This window comes from Hyperoodon ampullatus (genome assembly GCF_949752795.1).
Source record: "Hyperoodon ampullatus genome assembly, chromosome: 4".
Lineage (NCBI taxonomy): Eukaryota > Metazoa > Chordata > Mammalia > Artiodactyla > Ziphiidae > Hyperoodon > Hyperoodon ampullatus.
The window spans coordinates 17,882,768-17,903,112 of NC_136917.1; the positions used below are offsets into that span (position 1 = coordinate 17,882,768).

A 20,345-nucleotide genomic window follows, 5' to 3' on the forward strand; every position below is an offset into this window, starting at 1 on the left:
CTTGCTCCCCACTCCGTGCAGAGTGGTCCAAACTCCCCTCTTCCCGCTGCCCACAGGGTGACCGGTCTCTGTAGCCTCTCTCACTCCCTTACTTGTTCCCTCATCCCTCATCTCTCATCTCTCCCCAACCCACATGCCGCCCCCCCACGCCCCCAGGGTCCTGCTCCACAGCTCGCCCCTCACCCCCTACACAGTGCACAGTGGTCCAGCCCCTCAGCTCTACCCGCCCCCCCTTCACACACACAGTGGTCTGGCCCCCAGGTCGGCCCCTCCTCCGCGCGTCGTCCGCCCCCAGTGACCCTGGGCTGGCCGCTGCGGGCACTGCGTAGCGGTTGCGCGAAGAAGGCAGCGATGGCGGCGGCGGGCCGGGAGCAGGGACGGGGCCGGGCACGCTTCGTCTACGTGACTAGCTTCGGCTCGCACCGGTGCGGCGCCGTCCTTCAGCTGGGCGGCCGCTGGGCTCAGGGTCTGTGTAGGCCCGGGCTCGGGGCCGGCCGCAGCCGGGAGGAGCCGCGGGCGGCTGTGCCGGGGGCCGCGGGCGGCGGGGAGCTGTGCCCCGGCTCCCCGCCCAGGGCCCCCGCGGCCTCCTCTCCGGCGCGGGCGTCGAGCTCGCGGAGCCGGCCTCGGCAGGAGGCACATGCAGGTGGCGCGAAGGGCCGGGCGGGCGGGGACTCGGGAGGGGGCCCCCGACCTGTGGAGGGTGCCGGCTGGTCAGCCCGCCTTTCCGGCCTCCTCGGCAGCCGTCCTGCCTGGGGTCCGAGTCTCAGGGAGGCCGGCTTCTCAGCTCGCGGCCTCCCTGTCAGCTTCCGGCCACCCTCCCTCCCGGTGGGCCGCTCGGGGCTCGTAGTGTCGCTCAGAGGCCGCCGTGCCCAGCACCCGCCTGGCCGCGGGCAGTGGGCGGCCCTCTTGTCCGTCCGGGGGCTGAGAGACAAGCCCGACCTGCGCTTCGGTGTTGCCCCGAGAGGGCGCTGAAGTGCAAGTGAAGGTCATTTGAGTTCAGCCCGAGATCCGAATCCGAGAGGGGAGGCTCTTGGACGGAGCCACTGAAGTCCCTCAGAATGATGGGGGCCTTGGCGTGTGTGTCCATATTCCTTTCAGGACTCATTGAATTTATAAGTTAGCCTGAGGAGAACCGACATCTTTAATGATGTCACTTCCTCTTTGAAAAGAGAGGAGAGGATGTCTTTCCATTTTCACTCTACTTTTGTGTCTTTCAGGAATGTTTTATATTTAAATTTTTTCCTTCTATCGGTTTTTCATGTATCTTGTTAAATTTATTCCTAGGTATTTGATCTTCTCTGCTGTTGTAAATGGGGTTTCCTCTTCCGTAATGTCCTCCAGATGTTCATTGTTTGTGTATATAAAGCCTCTTGATTAAACAAACAAACAAACCCAACAACTTTCAGGAGATTTGACAAAGTTATACACCACCACAGTTAGGGTCTAGAACATTTCCATCACCTGGAAAGGTCCTACCTCTTTTTGAGGACCCATCCCTCTACCTGTGCTTAAAAAAAAAAAAAAAAAGTTTATTGAGACGTAATTTACAATCTGCTCAGTTTACCTTAAAAACGGGCAATTCAATGTTTTTTTACAGTGTTGTGCAACCATCATCAAAATCAATTTAGAACATTTTTATTACCCCCTCAAACAAACCCTGTACCCATTAGCGACTAGTCACTCACCGTGCCCCCTCACTGCCCCCAACCCCAGCCCTAAGCAAGCACTAAACTACTTTCTGTCTCCATAGATTTGCCTATTCTGGACAATAGACAAATTTGGAAAATACCAAATTTGCAAATTTCTGGATTGCCTATTTGCCTATTCTGCCTATTTCATATAAATGGAATCACACAATATAGGCACTTTTGTGACTGGCTTCTTTCACTTAGCCTATTGATTTTTGTACGTTAATTTTTGATCCTAGTACTTCACTGAATTCATTTATTATTTGAGTTAGTTTTGTCATTAGTGCTCATGATTTTCCAGGTATACTATCATATTATTTGTAAATAGAGATAATTTTATTTCTTTTTAACCCATTTTTATGCCTGCAATTGATTTTTTTTTTTTTTTTGTCTGATTGCACTGGCTAATACCATGAATAGAATGTTGAATAATAGTGGAGATAGTGAGCATTCTTGCCTTGTTCCTGACCTTAGGGGAAATCCCTCTAGTATTTCCCCATTAAATAAGGTATTGGCTTTAAGACTAAGGGGTTGTATGTTTAAAACATTAAAATGTATTCTTCAGGCTTCCCTGGTGGCGCAGTGGTTGAGAGTCCGCCTGCCGATGCAGGGGACACGGGTTCGTGCCCTGGTCCGAGAAGATCCCACATGCCGCGGAGCGGCTGGGCCCGTGAGCCATGGCCGCTGAGCCTGTGCGTCCGGAGCCTGTGCTCCGCAACGGGAGAGGCCACAACAGTGAGAGGCCCGTGTACCGCAAAAAAAAAAAAAAAAAAAAAAAAAAAAAATGTATTCTTCAATTTTAATTTTATTCAATGTTTTTACTAAGAATGGGTGTTGAATTTTGTCAAAGGCTTTCCTAAATCTATGGAGATAATATTTTTTCCTTAGATTTATTAACATGGTGTATGATACAAATGGATTTCCTAAGATTGAACCAACTTTGCATTCCTGAAATAAATCCCACTTGGTTATGATGTACTTTTTTCTTAATATAGTGTTTGACTCTCTTTGCTAATAATTTGTTTAGGATTTTTGCATTGGAATTTGAGACAGGGTAGTTTTTCTTTCTTTGTACTTCTTCATCTGGTTTAGGTATCAGGTTATACTTAGTTCATAAAAGGAATTAGGAACTTTTCCTTCCTTTTCAGTGCTCTGGAATAATTTATAGAACATTGAGACGATCTGGTATTTGAAGATTTGGTAGAATTCTTCTGTGAAATCATCTAGGTCTAGTGCTTTTTGTGGGATAATTCCTTAATAACTTTTTCTGTATCTTCTATGGAAATTGGTCTCTTTACACTTTCCAACTCTAATGGGTCAATTTTGGTAATCTGTATTTTCCTAGGAAATTATCCATTTCATCTAGGTTTCCAAATTTATTTGCATAGAGGTCTGCAAAATAGTGTCTTATGATTTTTAAAAATTCCTTGTGTTTCAATGGTTATTTCCCCCTTTTCATTTTTTTTGATGTATGTGCTTTCTTCCTTGTCCTTGATCAAGTTCACCAGTGTTTTGTTAGTTTTTTTTAAAAACACAGGATTTTGATTTGTTAATTAGGTATTTTATTTTTCTAGTCTCTTCCTCAATAATAAAGGTAAATAATAAAGATAAAACTTCATTATTTCCTTATGTGTACTTTCTTTTGGTTTACTTTGTTCTTTCTGTGCTTTTATTTTGAGCAAGAAATTTAATTTTTTTCTTCCTTTTTGTTGGTAAAAGTGTTTAGTGCAATGAGTTTTCTTCTAACCACTACTTTAAATCCCATTGATTCTAATATATAGTGGATTTATTGTCACTATTTAAAAATATATTTTTTTGTAATTTCAGTTTGTATTATCACTTTCACCCTAGAGTTGCTTAATAGATTTAATTTTTCAAAAATTTCCAGGACTTTTTCTTTTTTTTTTTTCCTAGTAAACTCTAGTTTTATTGCATGTGATCAGAGTGTTGTTTGTAATGTCTCCACTTTATGCATGTTACTGATGTTTTCTTTGTGACCTAATTTATGAGCTTTCCTTTTGGTTCTTTTTCTCCTCCATAAGCCAAGAGATTGGAAGACTGTCCCTTTAAGTTGTTTTTATCCCTTTAAATCATGCTTGCCCCTTTAACCAAATCAGTCTCATTAAAGTGCACGTTTTTGGTGTCTGGCCCTTTATTTTTTTTTTCTAAGTGTTATTTATTTATTTATTTTTTATTAGTTTCTGCTTTATAACAAAGTGAATCAGTCACACATATACATCTGTTTCCACATCCCTTCCCTCATGCATCTCCCTCCCTCCCACCCTCCCCATCCCACCCCTCCAGGCAGTCACAAAGCACCGAGCTGATCTCCCTGTGCTCTGCGGCTGCTTCCCACTATCTATCTACCTTACGTTTGGTAGTGTATATATGTCCATGCCTCTCTTTCGCTTTGTCACAGCTTACCCTTCCCCCTCCCCATATCCTCAAGTCCATTCTCAAGTAGGTCTGTGTCTTTATTCCCGGTGTCTGGCCCTTTAAATCGCACACTGAAATTCTTTCCTGTAGTCTGTGCTGTGATCTGCCTGGCTATCTTCTAGTATTTTCAGAGTTAGGGTGGATTTCATCTTGCTGTTGGTTGCTCCAGCTCTCCTGCAGCCACCTTTTCTAGAGTCCCTCCTTTCTCCTCCTTGCTGGCCACAAAGCCCTGCTTAGGGTGAGGTTGGAGCAAATGGGATCATAGTGCCACGATGTAATGACTTTTCTCATTTTACTTACATTTATTTTGCATTTTCAGCATTCTCTGTCTTCAAGTAATGCTGAGGGTGTGGTTTTGTGTAGAATTTTTGTAATGTAAAGTTGTTTGGGAAGAAATTTTGGGAAGTTGATTACTATACCCTGCCTCTCCCCCGACCCCATCACATAGTCTAGAGCTACCCAGAAGTTCTGCCTTGAAAGGTTTTGAGCAAGAGAAGTAATAGGGTCAGATTTACTTCGTTCATGCTGTATAGGGGAGATTGCATTGGAGGCAGGCAAGACTGAAGCTCAAGTTGAAAAATATATAAATATATTTTTTGGTATCCTTTCAGAACTTACTTAATTTTACTTTGATAATTTAACTTACTTAAACTTACTTTGATAATTTGGAAGTATAAAACTGTACTCTGTGTAACTTGATTGACTCCTGAGAATAAGCTTTTCAGAGATCCTTCATCAGGGGCACTATTTTAGACTTCATGCTCCTCCAAAGTTTCCATTGCTAAAAGGCACTCAGGTTTTTTGTCATTTTTGGCCCCTGTGCTGGTGATTAAAAAATTTTAGGGGTAGTATAAGACACTTTAGCACTAGGTTTCCCCCTCCTTTGAATAATAAAAACAGATAAAAGATTTACTCTAGGAATTGGAGAGAGTATGGTGTTGTTGGTGAGCTCTTCACCTTTAAAGCGGGGAGAGCAGGAAGTGAGGAAAGAATAAAATGGATCTGGTATTGCATTAGCACCAACAGATCAAAGAGACAAATAATAGTCCAGCACTAAGATAGTGGATTGGAAATGAAGAACATTGAAAAACAGATGAAGAAGCTCATGGGGGAAGGGAAAGGATACATGAATTAGTGTTGGAGATCCCCACATAAGTCAGGTAGAAATAACAGGATGGCAAAGAGCTGAGATAGTGAAACCAGCTTTGTGCTCTTGTAACTGGTTTGTGCTGATTGAGAATGGCTTTCCTCTAGTTGGCTTCTCTTCTGGGAAACAATAATGCAGTTTGTTTTGAAGTTTGGTCCTGAAATTTTGGGATTTTTTGCCATTCCTTTGTGGCAGGGGTGACATGATCAGAGCTGGAGGGAGGATAAGGGGGAGGGAGTGGGATTGGGAGAGATTGGAAGCCAGAAACCAGTTTTGAGGCAGTAATAAAGTGGAAAGATAGAAGGCCTGAACTAAGACAGTGGCAGTGGAGGCAGAATGGACAGGATTGATGACTGGCTGGAAGAGGGAGAAGGATGGGTTGAGGCCAAGTCTGAAGTTTCTGTGCTGGGCAGCTGGGTGGATGATGGAGCCATTAACTTTGGTGACCACTCTGCTGTGCTTGTGAAACCAAGAACAGAGTCAAGGGAAGGAGGTCCTGAGGAAGACTTATATTTCAATCAAGCCAGAAAGTGCTTAAGTGCTTAATGATTTTACTCATTAAGTAAAATGCGTAAAATCACTAAGTGCTTAATGATTTTACTCATTCTTGGATGTATTTAGTATTAACATTAAGTGGACATTCATTGCATAGTTTTGTCTGGCTCTCTGTTGGAAACAAATGTGAATTATTTACCCATTCAGTAACATTTATTTAACATCTACCATACTGTAGGCACTAAGTCAGGTGCTAGTGACACAGATAGATCAGACAAATATTTTATTCTCAAGGGACTTATAAATGAATAATTTGAATAATGGAAATATAAGCTGGTAGACATCAGTGCTGTAAAAGAGACAACGTAGAAGGGCTTTGGTAGTTCAGGAAAAGGGAGTCATAGAAGGAAGAAATCAAGGTAATGAATGGAGAAATTGCTAGTGGGACAGTGGATATTATCAAGAGCATTGGCTTTTAAGTCAGAAAGTCATAATCTTGGCTTTCTCATTTACTAGCAGTGTAATATTGGCCAAGTTAGTTAACTGTTCTGATGTTCAGTTTCCCTTTCTGTAAAATGGGGATAATAGTTCCTACTTTAATGAATTACTGTGAAGATTAAATGAAGTAATGCATGCAGAATGCCTAGCACAGTGTTTGGTATAGAGTAGGTGCCCACTATATGTTGGCACACTCAGCAGAAATGGCTTAAGGGAAGAGGAGGTGATCAGCCCAGTGTCTAGCGCATAGTGCATACACTAAATATTTATTGAATGAAAAATTAGTTTTGGACCACATTGTGAAATGCCTTGGTGACTCTAATTTTAGTCACTGCAGATTTTTGAATGGTGGAGTCAAGTTATCAGAGATACAGACACTTCTGGAAGATAAGCTTTTAAGCCGTTTGTGAGATGTCTTATAGTTTAGAAATCCAGGGGCAGCCAAGTCAGGTAACTCTTCTAATGTTTCAAACAAGACTAATAAGTCAAGCTGATTCCCTGTTCTCACAGAACTTGAGAGACATACCCATAATTTATATATAGTAGAGGATGTTGAATGCTGTTGTGGAGGTACAAATAAATGCTTTGGAGGTGGTGAATAATTTGGGGATGAAGAAATCAAGGAAGGCTTCATGGTGGTGGAAGTAGCTCCATGAGATTTACACATATTTCTGAGATAGGAGGGGATTACAGGTAGGAAAAACATGTTAGTGAAGCACTGAATATCAATCAGGGATGGATAATGATTTGGGAAGAAGGAGAAGTATATTTTGACTGGGTCAGAGTGTGTGGAAAGAGGAGGAGAGGCAGATTTGAAGCATAAGCTGGGACAAAAATCTATGGTATACAGTGGAGCCATAGCCTCAGTAAAGTACACAAAATAAGTGGAAGAAAAAATTTTGCCTTTTTTCTTTTTCCCATCTGCTATACTCCTTGACATATTTTATATTCCCAACTAATACAGATAGACGTGATGGCTCCTATCTTGACCTCAAGGAGTATATGTCTAGGTTATGTAAGACTAACAAACAGAAAACATTTGGATGTGATGCTGGTATAGTATTCCAAAGGTTGTAGGTACTTAGAGGGAAGGATACATATGGGTATATGGAGAGCAGAGTTTCCCAAACTTAAGTTATTTTCTTATGTTATATCTGTACATCATCTGCACTATCATTTACTTAATGTATTTAAATAAATGCATTTTTTTCCTCCCAACTAATTTTCTTTTTAGAACACTTTACATCATTACCACAGTGGAAAACATGTATCATTTTCCACAAATAGAAATTAATTAAAAACAATCTAATAAAGGTAAAACAATATTATTAAATTCTAGCCAAATAGGTTGTCTGCTGGAGGTTGCTGCAGTCATAAAGAGAGATTAGCAAGTCTCAGAAAAGTCGTAATGACATACTAGTTCCAAACTCAGACTTTCTCCTAGCTGTAATCAGAAGATTGAAAAAGAATTAGAAAGGGAATGAGTTTCTTACCATGTGAGTTAATATTCTTTAGTGCTATGTCTGTGCCCCACTCAGAATCAGTGGCATGTTTCTCACAAACTGGGACATGCCATTTTATTTATTTTTTTTAAATTTATTTTTTTGACATCTTTATTGGAGTATAATTCCTTTACAATCGTGTGTTAGTTTCTGCTTTATAACAAAGTGAATCAGTTATACATATACACATATCCCCACATCTCTTCCCTCTTGTATCTCCCTCCCTCACACCCTCCCTCTCCCACCCCTGTAGGTGGTCACAAAGCACTGAGCTGATCTCCCTGTACTATGCGACTGCTTCCCACTAGCTAGCTATTTTACGTTTGGTAGTGTATATATGTCCATGCCACTCTCTCACTTTGTCCCAGCTTACCCTTCCTCCTCCCTGTATCCTCAGGTCCATTCTCTAGTAGGTCTGCATCTTTATTCCTGTCTTGCCCCTAGGTTCTTCATGACCTTTTTTTGTTTTTGTTTTTTAGATTCCATATATATGTGTTAGCATATGGTATTTGTTTTTCTCTTTCTGACTTACTTCACTCTGTATGACAGACTCTAGGTCCATCCACCTCACTACAAATAACTCAATTTCATTCCTTTTTACGACTGAGTAATATTCCAATGTATATATGTGCCACATCTTCTTTATCCATTCTTCTGTCGATGGACACTTAGACTGCTTCCATGTCCTGGCTATTGTAAATAGTGCTACAATGAACATTTTGGTACATGACTCTTTTTGAATTATGGTTTTCTCAGGGTATATGTCCAGTAGTGGGATTGCTGGGTCATATGGTAGTTCTATTTTTAGTTTTTTAAGGAATCTCCATACTGTTCTCCAGAGTGGCTGTATCAATTTACATTCCCACCAACAGTACAAGAGGGTTCCCTTTTCTCCACACCCTTTCCAGCATTTATTGTTTGTAGGTTTTTTGATGATGGCCATTCTGACTGGTGTGAGATGATATGTCATTGTAGTTTTGATTTGCATTTCTCTAATGATTAATGATGTTGAGCAGTCTTTCATGTGTTTGTTGGTAATCTGTATATCTTCTTTGGAGAAATGTCTATTTAGGTCTTCTGCCCATTTTTGGATTGGGTTGTTTGTTTTTTTGATATTGAGCTGCATGAGCTGCTTGTAAATTTTGGAGATTAATCCTTTGTCAGTTGCTTCATTTGCAAATATTTTCTCCCATTCTGAGGGTTGTCTTTTGGTCTTGTTTATGGTTTCCTTTGCTGTGCAAAAGCTTTTAAGTTTCATTAGGTCCCATGTGTTTATTTTTGTCTTTATTTCCATTTCTCTAGGAGGTGGGTCAAAAAGGATCTTGCTGTGATTTATGTCATAGAGTGTTCTGCCTATGTTTTCCTCTAAGAGTTTGATAGTGTCTGGCCTTACATTTAGGTCTTTAATCCATTTTGAGCTTATTTTTGTGTATGGTGTTAGGGAATGATCTAATCTCATACTTTTACATGTCCCTGTCCAGTTTTTCCAGCACCACTTATTGAAGAGGCTGTCCTTTCTCCACTGTACATTCCTGCCTCCTTTATCAAAGATAAGTTGACCATATGTGCGTGGGTTTATCTCTGGGCTTTCTATCCTGATCCATTGATCTATCTTTCTGTTTTTGTGCCAGTACCACACTGTCTTGATTACTGTAGCTTTGTAGTATAGTCTGAAGTCAGGGAGCCTGATTCCTCCAGCTCCGTTTTTCGTTCTCAAGATTGCTTTGGCTATTCGGGGTCTTTTATTTTTCCAAACAAATTTTGAAATTTTTTGTTCTAGTTCTGTGAAAAATGCCAGTGGTAGTTTGATAGGGATTGCATTGAATCTGTAGGTTGCTTTGGGTAGTAGAGTAATTTTCACAATATTGATTCTTCCAATCCAGGAGCATGGTATATCTCTCCATCTATTTGTATCATCTTTAATTTCTTTCATCAGTGTCTTATAATTTTCTGCATACAGGTCTTTTGTCTCCTTAGGTAGGTTTATTCCTAGATATTTTATTCTTTTTGTTGCAATGGTAAATAGGAGTGTTTTCTTGATTTCATTTTCAGATTTTTCATCATTAGCGTACAGGAATGCCAGAGATTTCTGTGCATTAATTTTGTATCCTGCTACTTTACCAAATTCATTGATTAGCTCTAGTAGTTTTCTGGTAGCATCTTTAGGATTCTCTATGTATAGTATCATGTCATCTGCAAACAGTGACAGCTTTACTTCTTCTTTTCCAATTTGGATTCCTTTTATTTCCTTTTCTTCTCTGATTGCTGTGGCTAAAACTTCCAAAACTAGGTTGAATAAGAGTGGTGAGAGTGGGAAACCTTGTCTTGTTCCTGATCTTAGTGGAAATGGTTTCAGTTTTTCACCATTGAGGACAATGTTGGCTGTGGGTTTGTCATATATGGCCTTTATTATGTTGAGGAAAGTTCCCTCTATGCCTACTTTCTGCAGGGTTTTTATCATAAATGGGTGTTGAATTTTGTCGAAAGCTTTCTCTGCATCTATTGAGATGATCATATGGTTTTTCTCCTTCAGTTTGTCAATATGGTGTATCACATTGATTGATTTGTGTATATTGAAGACTCCTTGCATTCCTGGGATAAACCCCACTTGATCATGGTGTATGATCCTTTTAATGTGCTGTTGGATTCTGTTCGCTAGTGTTTTGTGGAGGATTTTTGCATCTATGTTCATCAGTGATAATTGGCCTGTAGTTTTCTTTCTTTGTGACATCTTTGTGTGGTTTTGGTATCAGGGTGATGGTAGCCTCGTAGAATGAGTTGCGGAGTGTTCTTCCCTCTGCTATATTTTGGAAGAGTTTGAGAAGGATAGATATTAGCTCTTCTCTAAATGTTTGATAGAATTTGCCTGTGAAGCCATGTGGTCCTTGGCTTTTCTTTGTTGGAAGATTTTTAATCACAGTTTCAATTTCAGTGCTTGTGATTGGTCTGTTCATATTTTCTATTTCTTCCTGGTTCAGTCTCAGAATGTTGTGCATTTCTAAGAATTTGTCCATTTCTTCCAGGTTGTCCATTTTATTGGCATATAGTTGCTTGTAGTAATTTCTCATGATCCTTTGTATTTCTGCAGTGTCAGTTGTTACTTCTCCTTTTTCATTTCTAATTCTACTGATTTGAGTCTTCTCCCTTTTTTTCTTGATGAGTCTGGCTAATGGTTTATCAATTTTGTTTATCTTCGCAAAGAACCAGCTTTTAGTTTTATTGATCTTTGCTATCGTTTCCTTCGTTTCTTTTTCATTTATTTCTGATGTGATCTTTATGATTTCTTTCCTTCTGCTAACTTTGGGGTTATTTTGTTCTTCTTTCTCTAATTGCTTTAGGTGTAAGCTTTAGTGTTTTATTTGAGATTTTTCTTGTTTCTTGAGGTAGGATTGTATTGCTATAAACTTCCCTCTTAGAACTGCTTTTGCTGCATCCCATATGTTTTGGGTTGTCGTGTTTTCATTGACATTTGTTTCTAGGTATTTTTTGATTTCCTCTTTGATTTCTTCAGTGATCTCTTGGTTATTAAGTAGTGTATGATTTAGCCTCCATATGTTTGTATTTTTTACAGGTTTTTTCCTGTAATTGATATCCAGTCTCGTAGCGTTGTGGTTGGGAAAGATATTTGATACGATTTCAATTTTCTTAAATTTACCAAGGCTTGATTTGTGACCCAAGATACAATCTATCCTGGAGAATGTTCCATGAGCACTTGAGAAGAAAGTGTATTCTGTTGTTTTTGAATGGAATGTCCTACAAATATCAATTAAGTCCATCTTGTTTAATGTATCATTTAAAGCTTGTGTTTCCTTATTTATTTTCATTTTGGATGATCTCTCCATTGGTGAAAGTGGGGTGTTAAACTCCCCTACTATTATTGTGTTACTGTCGATTTCCCGTTTTATGGCTGTTAGTATTTGCCTTATGTATTGAGGTGCTCCTATGTTGGGTGCTTAAATATTTACAATGTTATATCTTCTTCTTGGATTGATTCCTTGATCATTATGTAGTGTCCTTCTTTGTCTCTTGTAATAGTCTTTGTTTTAAAGTCTATTTTGTCTGATATGAGAATTGCTACTCCAGTTTTCTTGTGATTTCCATTTGCATGGAATATCTTTTTCCATCCCCTCACTTTTAGTCTGTATGTGTCCCTAGGTCTGAAGTGGTCTCTTGTAGACAGCATATATATCGGTCTTGTTTTTGTATCCATTCAGCCAGTCTATGTCTTTTGGTGGGAGCGTTTAATCCATTTACATTTAAGGTAGTTATAGATATGTATGTTCCTATTACCATTTTCTTAATTGTTTTGGGTTTGTTATTGTAGGTCTTTTCCTTCTCTTGTGTTTCTTGCCTAGAGAAGTTCCTTTAGCATTTGTTGTAAAGCTGGTTTGGTGGTGCTGAATTCTCTTAGCTTTTGCTTGTCTTTAAAGGTTTTAATTTCTCTGTCAAATCTGAATGAGATCCTTGCTGAGTAGAGTGATCTTGGTTGTAGGTTTTTCCCCTTCATCACTTTAAATAGGGACATACCATTTTAGAACATACTCTATTTCACTCAACAAAGAGCATATTTATTGTGTATCTAATTTATACAGTACTGGATCTCTAATGAATAATAGAACATACTCCTCAAGTAAACAATGTGATAAGTCCTGTGATAACTGAGCATAGGGTGCTTTGTGAAATCAGAGAAGGCCTTCCACCCCTGGAAAGCTAAGTATTGGAGGAGTAGAAGAAAGCCAGGTATAGAGTGGTGGTAGGGCAGGAATGAGGTGGGGAATGGTTGGGGTACGTATGGAGTGTTACAGACAAAAGGAGAACAAATATAAAGGCTTTCAGGGAACACATGCTCATTGTTGTACGGGTTTGTCTTTGGACACACAATCCCTTAGGTTTTCTTCTCACAGTTAATATTTGGGAAGGCAGCATGATTTAGTGAGTAGAGTCAGGAAGCTTATCACTCTGACAAACCTTTATTAGTACCTACTCTGTGTCTGGTAGCAGAGATAGGAAGATGAATAAGGCACACAGTGACACTTCCCCTCCAGGAGGTCACAGCCTAGTGGAGGAAACAGTATAAACACATGCTATAAAAGTGTGCTGAGTGCTGTGAACAAAGTGTCCCTGGAACCTGTTCCTGGAACCAGTGCTGTCTACCCCGCTGTTTGCGGGGCTGTGGGTGTTTGAGGGAAGGCTGTAGAGAGGAGGTGATGTGTGGGCTGAGTCTTGAAGAGCAGGTAGACATTTGCCTGGCAGGTGTGTATGTCTATATGTGTGTGTACAGGCATGCATGCACACAGTGGTCTAGCCCAATAGAACAGCGTGTGCAAAGACTGGGAGGGGTAAAGAACAAGATGTATTTGAGGAACCACATGGTCTCCTGTGCAATTGGAAGCATAATGTGTACCTGGAGTTGAACAGAGAAGAAAGACTATAGAGATAGCCTGGGGCAAGATGTGGTTTTTGGTATTTATTTACTCTGTTGCTCTTTTGGGGGCTCACCTTTCAAATCAGTAAAGGAAGGAGATCTCCTAGGCACCCCCAAGGTAGTTTATCCTTAGTTTCCTTGTTTTATTTTTTTCCAATATAGTATTAGCTAATTGGTAAACTGGTATTATCTAGTGATCTGAAATATACCAACAAGTGTAAAAACCCCAAAGAGAGCTCAAGAGACATTTATAATTGTCAATTCTCAGGATAGTGAATCCTTTAAAGTCTGTGCTGACCTTGATATTTTACCTTGTGACTCTCTTTTTTTTTTTCTAAATTAGGTTTAACCCAGAAGAATTTAGCTAAAAAGTTTGGCTTCCCCATACCTTTGAATGAAGCTTCCAAAATAATGAAGAAAAAGAAAAAGGTATATTATTGTAAAGGGGAATGAATGACATTTTGAATTTTAGATTAACCTGTCTAAATACAAACGTGTGAAGATACTCAAGACATTAAAAATAGTGCCATCTTTTGAAAAATTTAATTTACTGAGATGAGAAAATAGAATTAATTTAGCAGTAATGAAACTGGGTTTGGAAATATTTATTAACCATAAAGAATAGTCCTTCCAGTGTTTGAAGATATAAAACACATTTTAATCAAAATGTAGCTGACTGTGAGCTTTCTCAAAGCATGAAAATATATGTTCCATAGAATATAACAAACTCAGATAGTATTACATAAGGAAATCATGGATTTCACAGAAAAGAAAAAGGTATCTATATTGGTGTCATATTGCTCTTTTAAAGGCAAGGGGTGTACAGGTTTCTAGCAGGAAAGCTGACAAGCATGAACCTTTATGCTGAACCATTTTCATGTCTGGCTGTCCAAATGTCATGGTAACTTTGAGTGTTTTAAAGATATTCAAGGGACTTCCCTGGTGGCTCAGTGGCTAAGAATCCGCCTGCAATTCAGGGGACACGGGTTCCAGCCCCGGTCCGGGAAGATCCCACATGCCGCGGAGCAACTAAGCCCGTGCACCACAACTACTGAGCCTGCGCTCTAGAGCCTGCGAGCCACAGCTACTGAAACCCGTGTGCCTAGAGCCCGTGCTCTGCAACAAGAGAAGCCACCGCAGTGAGAAGCCTGCGCACCGCAACAAAGAGTAGCCCCCACTCGCGGCAATTAGAGAAAGCCTGTGCGCAGCAATGAAGACCCAACTCAGCCGAAAATAAATAAATAAATAAAATTAATTAAACATATTCAAGATCAGTTACTCTACTAATCTTTGTTTACCATTATATATTTTACACTTCAGTTTAAAGAAATTGTTAGTTGATAATGACACATAAAATTATATTATCTCTGAGCTTTGAGTTTGTTTGATTTCTAATACATGTATAGTATAAAATAGCATTCAAAGTGACTAATCCTTGCAGCAAGTGTATTTTGAGTGAGCATTTAATCTTCCCACTATACTAAGAAATTTTTCTTCTAAGAACCAATTCCTCTTGGGCAATAGCCAATATTTACCTGTAACTACTATGTGCCAGACACTGGGGTAAGTGCTTTACCTATATTTTTCATTAACTCTAATCATCCAGTATTTGAAGTTATTCCTAGATGAGATTAAAACACTTGCCCAATGTCAAGCAACTGGTTAAGTGGTGAAACCAGAATTTGAGCCTAGATCTATCTGTTTGCTTCTCTAGTCTCCATTCTTCCTATTCTAGTATATTCATGTTCTCTAGTAAGTTTGCTTTGGTATGTCCTAGGAAAAATGTTTAATTATTAACTAGAATAAAATACATTAAAAATCATATCATTGTCCAGTGGTTTAGACATAGACATAGGAGTAGAAATTCACTATTTTTACTACCTTTTGAAACAAAATTGAGTATGTTGAAACCATAGGACTTACTAGATATTGCCTTTGAAAGACATTGCCTTCGACCAGAACAGTTAATTTAAATACTGCAGAGAGGAAATGCTAGAAAGTTGGAAAAAGATATCAGAGAATTCACTGAATATGGGAAAACAATCATGTTTAATTTTTAGATCTCTAAGTATAATATTGCTTTATAATGATAATATCAAACTGGCATGCGACACAGTTGGCTCACTCCCAATTGCCTACATCACGATGTAGTCCAGATTCTCTGCCCAGTGTTCCTTAACTGTGCTTACCTTTTTAAGGTTTCAGTATGGAATGAAGTATCCAAAGTCATTTCTAAAATGCTTGAAGAAAATGAAAAATACAGACTTAGGCTGAAATGCCAACAATTATGTAGTGAAAGTAAGTTAACACAATTTTCACTGTATTAAAGAGAACTGGCTTCTCTAATAGTTTAGTTACCTTTGGATTACATTAGACCAGTAGTTTTCCTAAATGTCACATTCAATGTATAGAGGTATAGAAAAAAGGCTACCATATTATCACTGTTCATTGTAATGAAAAGTCAAAGCATTGTAAAGCATTAAGTGTAGAGTAGACCACAGGTGTATGTGTGAGTGGAAGAGTGCAGAAGGTGAATGTTGACTGGAACTGACTGAGCCAAGGGAACATGCTTGTCTATTAAATTTGAATTTTAATTCCAACTTTTTTTTAAAATGCCAAATTTTTAATACAGATTACAAAACTCATCCATATTGATGAAGAAAAACATTTTAATTGTATTATAGAAGTATAAATTCTGTGTTGCTTCACACAGTCACTTCCTTTTCATGATGCTGCAGTCCAATTTAATGTGTTTAGCAAAATCTGCCCTTGAGTTATGGCCTTGATGTCATTATTTCATTCCTGGAAAACAATTCATAAATTAAACCATGTTTTAAGCTGCATCAGTGAGTTGATATTGTGGCCAGAGCAAAATTAGATGTAATCTAGTATGTTTATTAAAAGTAATTGGAAGTTCTGGATTCTCAAACAATTAAGTTGGATAAAATTTATGTACATGAATTGCTAAATCATAAGGCATTTTATTTCCTTTACATGCATGTCCTAATACATATATTACCATGCCGAATGCTTCTATACGTTTTTAGTGCAGTAACTCAAGGACAACTTTTATTTTGACAGTAAATCTGCAGAATTTGATTTTGTGAAGAATATTTTCGTAAGATAATTAAAACAATGCCATTTTGTAAGCAGTGTAACACTGGAAACTCATTACTGTTATTGTAATATTGCATCCATAATAGCATAAATTGTTTGCAACAATGATACATGAACTAATGTTCACATTAGTGGTACTCTGTTTTATTTTTCTTATCCAATTAAGAAGAAGAATGAAGCAGAGGGCATTTAAGAGGAAAAAAGTTGTCAGTGGTTTCTTAGGTGACAAAGATGTTTGAACAGGCAGAGAAATGTGCAAAAACCCTGGACATTGTTCTGAGTTTTAATCCAGATCCAATTACTCTAATAAACGTACTAGATCACATCTAATTTTGCTCTGGCCATTACCTTGAACTTGTCGGGTTCTTTTGTGCCTCAGCAATAGGCCTTCTATTAAATATCAAGTGATCGTGTAAGGATTATTTAACAATTTAAAATAATATGCTGTGTTTTCCAGAAATAGCCTCTTATAAATGAAAGGTATCCTTGTAATTCATTATTTTTATTACAATTTTTAACCTGATTATAGAAACTAATAATTATATTTTAAAAATGTATTATAATTCTTGTTCCTTATTATATATTTATTAATGGGAAAGCCAATGCCAGAGACCAACTTGAATTTTCCTTATATTTTATGTTGTTCCTAGATTCAAATTACACAAGATGAATCTTCTTGTCATCTTCTGGTAAGAATCCACTTAGATAACAAAAGGTATAGACTTTTTCCTTCCCCTTTACATCCTGCCATCTCCAACCTTTAATGTATACCCATTGCTAATTCTAGCCTGTTTCCTTCCTTAAACCCAGTGTTTGACACATAGAAAGCACTCATTAAATATTTGTTGAAATTTAATAAGCTTCATTTGGGCCTCATATTCACAATGCTATTGAAACTACTCTCTCTATGGTCCAAGTTTTATGTTTTTTCTTTTTCATATCTCTGCTTAGTTCTCTTTTCTTTTTGAACATGCTGTCACATTTAATATTGTTTTACTACTACTTGTTCAAATTTTTCTTCGTATTATCCTGAAGACTATGTCATGGTTCTCTTTCTACCTTTCTGACCATATTTTCTATGTATTTTTTATTTGTCCCTTTTGCTACCATCTAATAACAAATGCTTCCCTAGGAGTAATTGTTGGTCCTGCTGTCTCTTTACATATTTATTCTGAGATAACTCACCCATTTTATAACTTCAGTTACTCTTTCTGGGTATATGACCCGTAAATCTCTATCCTACTTCTGACCTCTGGTCATGTGCCTCTGAATTTCTTTAGGCTGTTCTACAGTTACTTTTAAATGCCACATGGTTTAAACTGAGCATGTCTTCCCCCCCACTTTTTTTTTTTCTATTGTGCCCTGATTTACTAATCATCTGGGCTCATTCAATTCTTAGGAATAGGTTACACCCAGTTTGGTGGGGTTTGGAAAGTAGTAGAAAAGGTAAGTAAGATGGGCTTTGGAAAAGAGAAATTAGACTTTTATAAGTGGGAATGTGGGGGAAGGGAGTATACTTTAAGACATGGACATGAGAAAATTCATGGAGTCACAGAAAATGTTTAGGAATATACAGCTTGATTAAAGCTTGTTTAAGGTAGTCATAGTGAAGAAAGGTATACAAAGTACTGAGAATGTGTTTCAAATGGTCTCACATGGATACTTGGCCAAGGATATGTACTCAGTTCAGTAGGCAATGAAAAAACATGGAACATTTTCTTAACCCTTTATTCCAGATGATTTCAAATGTACATAAAAATCACAAGAATACAAAGACCTCCAGAATACCCACAGAACACAGAACACAGATGTTCTGTGTTCACCGATTTTTACATCTTGCCACTTTGCTTTATCATTATCCTACTCCCTCTCTCTCTTTCTCTGTGTGTTATGTGTATCAAGAATTGCCCCTTCATACTTTAGTGTGTATATCCTAAGAACCAGGATATCTTTTTTATAACTACACTACAGTTATCAAATTCAGGAAATTTAACACTGGTATAAAACTTTTATGTAATCTATAGTCTATATTCCAGTTTTTTCTTGTGCCAATAATGTCTTTAATGGGATTTTTTTCCTGATAGCTGGTCTGGTCCAGTGTCATGTATCACATTTAATTGTCATGTCTCTTTAGTCTTCTTTAATCTGTAACAGTTCTTCAACCTTTCTTTGTCTTTTATGACATTGACATTTTTGAAGAATGCAGGCCAATTATTTTTCAGACTGTCCCTCTGGACTTGCTGATACCTCCCATGATTTGATTCATATTTTGCATTTTTGGCTGGAACATTATATAAGTAATGTTACTTCCTTCTCAGAACATCACATCTGGAGTCATGTGATTTTCATTTATCCCTTATTGAGGATGTTAACTTTGATCTATTGGTTAAGATGTCCATTTCTCCACTATATATAGTTACTATTTTTTGTTTTGTAATTAATAAGTATTTTATGGAAGGATAATTAGAAATTACACAAATATCTTGTATATCATCAGTATAGAACATTTTAAAGCAGTAGGTTGATCAGATCTGCATTTTAGAAAGAATCCAGTGTCATTTTATAAAAAGGTTTGGAATAGAGGCAAGATAAGAGGTGAACAAGAAAATCTAGGGATTGTAACAGCAGTCCAAGGGAAAAGTGAAATGCACTTAATGAGAGTGGAGAGGATACAAATGACTAGATGTAGGGCAGTATGAGAGATGATACTAAGGTTTGAGAACGAGCAGATAAGAAATAAGGAAGTCAAGAGAAAGAACTGGTTTTGTGAAGCTACTGAGTTTTATTTTGGCACGTACAATTTTAGACGATAGGTATTCAGGTGAAAATTGTAAGCAATTGGAAGTGTCATATCAGATCCAGTGTGATATCTATACTGCATAAAGATCATATGTAGTTCTAGCAGTAGGTGCAGATGAAACCTCAATGCGGGGATGGAGGGAGAGGAGAGGACTGAGAACAGAATGTCAGGTAACGTCTAGGATGAAGAGGAAGTCTCAGTCCCTCGAAGAGGGATTCTAGGGGTTTAATTAGGAGTACTGAGAGAAATGATTGTCAGTTCGGGGGGATACAAATGAAGCTTGTGGGAGATCAAGGGATCAACAGTTTAAAGGAGGACAGTGACCTTGTTCAGTGAGAGTATAGGGGTACAAAAAAGTAGGGGTATAGAAGTAAGTATATGTATATCAGCTGGGAACATTTTAGGAGTTCCAGCACTTAGAAGTAAAGTAGAAGTTCCAAGTGATGACAGTGACCATCCAAGCAATGACTTTGCTTGTGAGTGGCTGAAGTGACTTTGCTTGTGAGTGCTTGTGAGTGCTTGTGACTTTGCTTGTGAGTGACTTTGCTTGTGAGTGCTTGTGAGAGGCCTGGAGATAAAGGCCTGTGATATAGTCTTTTTTGTGGCACAGTTCTTGTAATTGGGGCTGTTGAAGTCACCAAGGGTATTGGCAGGAGTTGGAGTGGAGAAGAAAATTTGAGTTACATATTGAGTCCATCAGAAGCTTTTTATGGTCAACTAGAGAAAGAAAATCAAAACAGTAAATGCAGGGAGTGGCTAACTGTTGCTTTGCAGTTTTAGAAATGTTAAAATTTTTCAGTGACTACTGATTATGACATTTTGTATTAACAAGATTCAATTTTGTCATCTTTTATTTAGGGTTAACCTATTTTTGGATCTGTTTACCAAAGAAGATTATGAAGAATTTAAAGATGGAACTTTAAATTGAATCATAATTATATGTTAATTTTGATGTGTTTTGTTGGAATTGGGACTTTAATAGTTGAAGAGAAAAAACTATGTTCTTTATCAATTAGTAGTGTTTCTTTGCAAATTAATAAAAAATTTTAGTTAAATATTGTCATTATATGCATACAAGTATTATTTTTAGAATTAATACTTATTCCCCACTCATTCAAATTAATATTTTACATAAAATTTAAATTAGCATATCAATATAATTGCATGCATTTAAAATTGCGAACTTTTTCCTTTTATTAATGAGTCCTCATCCACTGCTGGTTTTTTTTTTATTGTT

At 38.1% G+C, this 20,345-nt stretch overlaps 1 protein-coding gene across 1 annotated transcript; it reads left to right on the top strand.

Moving 5' to 3' along the window:
- Window positions 1-351: 351 nt before the first annotated feature.
- LOC307051072 (uncharacterized protein C5orf47) lies at window positions 352-20,031 on the top strand (the record flags this gene model as incomplete). Its single annotated transcript, XM_079701421.1, has 4 exons — window positions 352-949; window positions 13,535-13,620; window positions 15,390-15,489; window positions 19,967-20,031. 4 exons carry the CDS (start codon window positions 352-354, stop codon window positions 20,029-20,031), a joined length of 849 nt encoding a protein of 282 aa, XP_079557547.1.
- Window positions 20,032-20,345: the final 314 nt, after the last annotated feature.